Source organism: Lathyrus oleraceus, chromosome 7 (genome assembly GCF_024323335.1).
Source record: "Lathyrus oleraceus cultivar Zhongwan6 chromosome 7, CAAS_Psat_ZW6_1.0, whole genome shotgun sequence".
NCBI lineage: Eukaryota > Viridiplantae > Streptophyta > Magnoliopsida > Fabales > Fabaceae > Lathyrus > Lathyrus oleraceus.
In genome coordinates, this window is record NC_066585.1 from 77,565,969 (window position 1) to 77,573,858 (window position 7,890).

General features: G+C 42.9%; 1 protein-coding gene across 1 annotated transcript; it reads right to left on the bottom strand.

The window, feature by feature from the left end:
* Positions 1–508: 508 nt before the first annotated feature.
* On the bottom strand, positions 509–958 carry LOC127102129 (kinesin-like protein KIN-14B). The gene has a single exon (XM_051039540.1). It carries the CDS (start codon positions 956–958, stop codon positions 509–511), a length of 450 nt encoding a protein of 149 aa, XP_050895497.1.
* Positions 959–7,890: the final 6,932 nt, after the last annotated feature.

Genomic DNA, 7,890 nt, shown 5'->3' on the forward strand with positions numbered 1-7,890 from the left:
TGTTTGGATTATGGAACTATTATGACTGAACCATGTTAAGTGCTTTCCACTTTTGAACTTCTTTGTAGCTGTTCCGCCCTGCTGCTGTTGTGCCTTGTTTTGATGATTATGTTAGATGCCTGCTGCATGTTGTCTTAGCATGATTGTTGCAGCATTGCATTCAACTTCTGATGTTTGCTTGGTTGTGTGCCTGAAACATGACACTATCTAGAACAATAATTTGCACTACATTGCCCTGGTAATTGAGTCTGCTTGCCTTGTTTAGCTGCAGGATTTGTTTAGATGTGTTGTAGCATGCTAGCATGATGATGATGGTATGGTGTTGTTGCAAAGCATTGGGCAATGCGATATGCGTGCAACAGGATTGTCTCCAGATTTCCTGATCAATCCCACGAATCTTCAACACAACAGATGAAAACTTGGACTTCTTTTCTGGTTTTAAATTCACTTTAAATCCCTGGATCTGCTCATCAACATATTGCACAGGAGACCTTCCAGGACTATTCCCTCAGCTGGAACTTCTACTGCGCCCCGTATTAGCCTTCTCAAGAAAGCACTCGACAGGCAAGACCTTAATTGATTGTAATCCTGGGGACCTTGCAAGTAAAGATCTTATATACAGAAATCTAACACGTGAAACAAGCATGGTGTCCATTACTCGCTTTGGTTCCATTTTCCTAATAAAAGAGAAAACAGAATCTCTAATTTCAGCAAGTATCTCATGCTCTCTAGAGGCACCAGCTTTGATGACAGCAGCCAAAACCAGCATCAAAAGCTTGTTCGTACCGTCGGAAATGGCAGCATGACCTTCATATTGATCTGGATCAAAGTCATTCAGAGCAGCAGTAAGATGTTCATCTGCAGGGGTAGTCTTGACAATTTCGGAGCCAGATTTAACCAAAGCAACTGTTCCATCATTCTTAGCAGCAGAAGTCAAAGGTGAAGAAAGAGCACTCATCGAATTTGCTACTGTGTTGTTGCTAGTGCCATTCCTTATCGTATTTTGTGGTTGAATATTAACTGATTCACGAGATAATGGACTTGACGGCACGGGTGAAGTTTTAGGGTTTTTTTTGGAGTTTGGGTTGACTTTGGTCAAAGTTGACCAAAAAGTCAATTGTTGACCAAAGTCAACAATTCGTTAAAATTCAATTTTATTTGCATTTTTCTTCTAAATGGACAAATGATTGATGATTGTGGTGAGAATTTTGGGCTTTTGGATTTTGGATTGACTTTGGTCAATGTTGACCAAAAAGTCAACTGTTGACCAAAGTCAACAATTGGTCAAAATTGTCAAGACTTATACCTTTTTTTTTGTAGAATCAAATGTGATGGTTTAGAATGATGTGAAATGAATTGAAATGGTTTGAAATTTGTTTTGCAATTGGTTTATTTTATGACTTGAATGCTTGACTCTGAAAAGAACATGACTTGACTGACAATATAGGTTAACAAGGCCATGAAATGAGGGCACAAGATTAGGGTTTGAAAGGGATATCCATGAATCAAGTGGCATGATTGGCAATTGGCTTGTGACACAAGAAGGTTGGTTGTTTGGATGACCAGGACCATATTAGTATTAGCAATCACGTGAACAACACTATGACTTTGGACCAAAACCAATCCTCATATAAGACCAAAGTAAGGTTAGGCCAAACATGCCAAACAAACATAAAAAAATTCAGGACCAAAATCGGAGTATGACAGTTGCCCCTATTTAAGCGTCTTCAACTAGAGAATACGAAGCAGGACGTTCTTCATATGATCATAGTGGGAGATGGTTAAATACTAAGAAGACCCGGATTTTGATCATGAATCCCTATGAAATAAATAACAATGCCTGTCAGAATCGGCAAAGAAGCAATCTCAAAAGAAGAATTCGTCTGTTACGGTGAAAATCGGCCTGAGTACCGAAACAGAAAGTTGACCTGGATACCAAAATAAATGGTAACACAGGAATACCCATGGCCTGAACGCCGCACATTAGTCTGAACACTAAGCATCGGAATATGAGAGTATCAAATGTTGGTCTGATCACCGGAAATCTGGCATGAATGCCACTTCGGTTTGGATACCGGAAACTGGCCTGAATGCCACAAGTTGCCTCGACCTGATTGTCGGAAACTTCTTCGATCTGAAAATCGGAAACTGGCCTGAACGCCACTTCGGTCTGGATACCGGAAACTATCCTGAATGCCACAAGTTGCATCGACCTGAATGTCAGAAACTTCTTCGATCTGAAAATCGGAAACTGGCCTGAATGCCACTTCGGTCTGAATACCAGAAACTGGCCTGAGTGCCACAAGTTGCATCGAGGTATGACAACGGGTAATCTCATCAGGAATCTCTTCAACATCATCTTCTTCGGCCTCAAATACAGGGAATTCAAAGTTGGGAGATGGTGTTGGATCATTATGTTCAATGGGTTTGATCAACCTGCATAATGATTTTGAGTATAAAAGAGATTTTAGAATTCAAACAAAGCAAATCATTATGCAGACGAAAAGATTGATTTTATTCTCTTTTTAGGGTTTTTTAGTGATCACCAATTTCATGCAAAAAGAAAAAAGGAAAAATAATTTGGAAAAACAAACATTTAACATGTAATTATTGAATGAATATCATTGTATTAATGTGCCAACAATGTCATCACTTCTCCTTTTGGCACGGGAGAAGGGTTTTTAAACAAAAGTGAACACATTACGTGGACTTATGGACAACTGTTGGAACATCAACCACAACCCAATTATTGCAGACTCCTCCAGGGATGACAAAGTTTCCAGAATCTTCCGCTGCATCATCTTCCACGATAACAGCAGCCTCTTGGTCTTCAACAGTATGGATGAAAACTCCACTCTGGAATAGCCCATGCTCATTGAAAGTGCCTGAAGAGTACCCTATGTCAGCCCTAGATTTATTGTCTTCCAGCTTAATCATTTGTCCTAAACCAGTAGTTGCGCCATGCTCAATGGCCAAATTCGTATCATTGTAGGATGCAAATGAAGAAGTTCCTTTCCTTAAAGGCTCAGCAATAGATAAGGCTTGGGCCGGCGTCCCAACCTCATCCTCAGCGTCTATATAGGAAAAGGAAGACAAATGGATTACCAAGAAAGACTTCTCTCCCCCTACCACCACCAACTTCTTGTTCTTGACGAACTTTTACTTTTGGTGTAGGGTGGATGTCACGGCGCCTGCCTCGTGAATCCATGGTCTGCCAAGAAAGCAACTATATGATGGGTGAATATCCATGACCTGGAAAGTGATATGGAAATCACTAGGTCCAATCTTGATTGGGAGCTCAACCTCGCCAATCACGGTTTTCCTCGATCCATCAAAAGCTTTGACTACCACTCCACTCTGCCTCATGGGAGGCCCCTGATAAGAAAGTTTCGCCAGAGTGGATTTTGGCAACACATTTAGCGATGATATTGTGTCTACCAGCACATTAGACAAGGCATCATCCTTGCAGTTCCTGGAAATGTGTAGAGCCAAATTATGGTTTTTTCCCTCCTCGGGAAGATCAGCATCGCAGAAGCTCAAATTGTTACAAGCAGTTATGTTTGCAACAATGCTATCAAACTATTCAATTGTGACATTGTGATCCACATATGCCACGTCCAACACCCTCTGCAACGCTTCGCGGTGTGGCTCAGAATTCATCAGCAAAGATAGGACATATATCTTTGGTGGAGTTTGGAGCAGTTGATCAACAACATTATACTCGCTCCTCTTGATGAGCCTCAACATCTCATCACAGTCCTCTTTCAATATGCCATTCTGGCCAACAAGGACAGGAGTTTTAGTAGACTTATCAACAACAAGTGCAGGATTCAGAGAAGAAGAAGTACCCACAGGAATGGTAGAATTATCAACAATACCTCTTCTCATGTCATCTTGGGGTTTCGGCGGCGCCGAGGGAAACGACACCTCCTTCCCATCTTCTAACGCGACCGCGTTATATCTGTAGGGAACAACTCTATTTGAAGAGTACGGAACAGGGTTCACTGGCTTGATGATAAGAGATGGAGAAACCTTCTTCTTGCTGCCATCATATCTGACAACAACAGGTTCTGCCATTCTGAAGACAGGAGATATAACATTCACTTCATCCTCATCACGATTTTGAAGTATCTCGATCACACCCTGATCCAACATCTCTTGGATGTCCTTCCTAACTTGGCGACATCCTCTCTCATTGACAATACGCACTCGACATTTGTCATGGTCATGCTCATTGTGACTGTATCCACATAACAACCTATGCATCTCGACCAGCAACTGCCTGATGTGACTGACATATCGGACTTTGTATTTGCCAGGGTAACCCTAGACCATATTCACAGCAAATTTCCCATGCTTAGGCAATGAGTTCTTCCTCACGTTTGAACCTACGTCCTTGAAAAACAAAATCCCACTTATAACAACGTCTTGCACCTTGGTCTTCAGGGGATAACAGTTCTCCACATCATGTTCGGGAGCACCGAAATGATATACACCATGTAGCTATGACTTCTACCACCACTGAGGATTGGTCGGTACAGCAGGTGGGTCACGTGGAGTGATCAGCTTCCTGTCTATCAAAGACGGGTAAAGGTCAACGTAGGTCATTGGAATTGGATCAAAAGTGACCCTCTTCCTATCGTAGTTGGTGTTGGTATTATTGTTGTTTCGAGGCTGGTAGGCCTGCTGTTGCAGACGATGTTGTTGTTGTTGATATTGTTGATGTTGTTGTTGTTGATGTTGAGCTTCCCTGAAGGCAGGTGCTATATGAGCCACCTGGTGTTGGTTACTGGCAGGGCCCACAATCTTCCTCTTCATAGAGGGTCTTCTCTTGACATGGGAGGACACAACATGTGCCTCTCCCTCCTTCTTCTTTGCAAACGCCCCATAACGTTTTGCAGAAGAGCCTTCATCCCTGGAGAGACGTCCTTCCCAGACCCCTTTCTCTAGCCTCATCCCCATGTTCACCATCTCGGTGAAGTCCGAGGGAGCACTAGCAATCATCCTCTCGTAATAAAATGAACTCAAGGTCTTCAAAAAGATCTTGGTCATTTCTTTCTCTTCGAGTGGGGGCACAATCTGTGCGGCCAATTCACGCCACCTCTGGGCGTACTCCTTGAACGTTTCCTTCTCCTTCTGGGACATAGCCCTCAGCTGCTCCCTATCGGGAGCCATATCAACATTGTACTTGTACTGCTTGACGAAAGCTTCGCCAAGGTCGTTGAAAGAGCGGATGTTCGCACTATCTAGACCCATATACGATCTTAATGCGGCACCGGATAGGCTGTCCTGGAAATAGTGGATGAGGAGTTGATCATTGTCACTCTGAGTTGACATCTTGCGTGCGTACATCACAAGATGACTGAGAGGGCAAGTGTTTCCTTTATATTTTTCAAAGTCAGGCACTTTGAACTTGATAGGAATCTTGACGTTTGGCACGAGGCACAACTCAGCAGCAGATTTACCAAAGAGGTCTTTCCCTCTTAGAATCTTCAGTTCCTTGTGCAACTCAAGGAATTGGTCATTCATAGCGTCCATTTTCTTATAGACATCTGGGCCCTCAGATGGCTCAGAGTGATAAATGGTGTCGTCGACTCTCGGTAACGTATGCACAACGGGAGGTGGCACAGCAAGGACCGGGCTAGATGTCGGCAGAGAAGCAAAGGTCAAAGCGATACCCTCTGGCATAAAATTTGCGGGCATCCCCCAGGGAAACCCGACTGGCATAGTAGATAGAGCGAAATGAGCAATGGCGGTAGGAACGGTAGATGAAGCTACCTCTGAGATGACCGTCCTTGGGGAGGAGTTGCAGGCATTGGAGAAGATGGACTCTGAGCAGCCAGGAATGACTCCATCATGGTAGTCAACCTAGCTACTTCTTCCTTCAGCTCTCTGTTTTCTTGTTCAAGATGATCCATTAGTTTTGAAGAATTGGCCCTGGTGTTATACCGGTGCGTCAACTTGTCTTCAAAATAAATGAAGAACACAGAGTTAGACCACTGATCAAGAAGCCCTGAACAAAACCTGCTTATGCATATGATGCATGCAATGTTTGTGCATATGATTTGTTTTTATTCAGAGGAACTTTTAGAGATCTATTTGCAAATATTTGGAGATATCAATCTTTTAGACATATAATGGAATATTCATATCAATAATATCTGGAAAAGTTTTTACACCAAAGCAGTACAGTCTTGGTAACCAAATACAATACAAGAGAGAAGGAAAATGAACATCCTATGGAACCCCAGAAGCAATCGTCCAAAGCTCTCGAGACCGGAAGATAAGCTGCACGAAGCCTATTCACCTCTCTCTCATAGGCTGCCTCCATATCTGCCTTCTCTTTGGCTAGTCGATCATACTTCCTCTTCCAAAACTTGGAAGACTGAGGAAGAAGAGAAGTAACCACATCTTCTGGCTCATCAATAATCTGATGCTCCAGAAACTCTATCACAGCATCTTTATCTCTGAGTTGCTGAAGTAGGTCCTCTCGCTCACGGACCCAAGCACGTGAACGGTCTTCATCTCTCAACTCCTCTACTCCTTGGTTAGGAAGGGTTGAAGGCCCAACCATAACCATAGGTGTAGGTCTCGGATAGTCATAGGACATGCGGTACTCAAGCGCTCTCCTCCTCACCCAAGAGGTGTAGGGTTCCAAAGCAATATAATTCTTCGGACCAAGCTCTCTCCTTCCCTTCCTATGAATCTTGCGCCAAGCGCGGACCATCCTTCCCTTCAAGTTCTGGGGATCTTTACCCTCTTAAAAGAACACACCTTCTAACAAAATGTTATTAGGTTTATCCTTTAAGGGGAACCCAAGTTGACGGCTAGCCAAAATAGGGTTGTAGTTAATTCCACCACATGTACCAAGAAGAGGCACATTGGAGAATTCACCACAAGAGTCAATAATCTGGACGCCATCATACACAAGGTTATACCAAAAGATATCATCATTAGTGAGAGACATAAGTCTCGTGGACCACCGTAGACATCCTTTGTTCTCCTTGAAGGCGAGCGTCTGTGGCAAGTGCGAAATAAACCACTTGTACAACGGAGGCAAACAACACACAATGGTACCACCACCCTTTGCATTCCTCATATGCAAAGAGAAATAAGTGTCACCCAACAGAGTAGGAACAGGATTAAGAGTAGAGAAAATCCTAATGGCGTTCACATCCACAAAATTGTCGATGTTGGGAAATAACACTAGTCCATAGATGAGAAGTACAAATATGGCTTCAAAGGCGTCCTCACTCATGGCCTTCCCCAAAAAAGTAGCTTAGGCGATGATGAAATCAAATGGGAGACCTTGAATTCCACCTTTGGTAGTCATATGAGCACCAATATCAGATACATCTATGTGCAACAGATCAGCAATCTCCTGAGAAGACGACACTCTCTCCAAGCCACTAAACGACAACTGATCTAAGATAGGTATACCCACAAGATAGGCATACTCCTCAAGTGTAGACAAAAGCTGGAAATCCGGGAAAGTGAAGCAACGGTACAAGGGATCGTAGAACTGCACCAACACACTCATCAGACCTTCATCAACCTGAGTAACAAGAATAGACAGAAGCTTCCCATGGCGAGCTTTGAACTCCAAGGGATCTAATACATAGGATGTCAAACTCCTTAACTCTTTCAAGTCGGGTTGTTTGAAACTGTACTTCTTCGTATTCCTTCTTTGCTTATCTATGTCTGAAAATTTGCAAATAGACCTCTTAAGTTCCTTGAAAATTTTCTCATAGTTGATGATATGAATGCAAATGAATGCATGAATACATGAATGCAACAATCACACTCAAGGATCAAGCAAGTCACGCCAAACAAAGGTCGCGGGATGGCTCAAGTCATCCTTAATATCAATCATCCATTTTGGTGGATTAT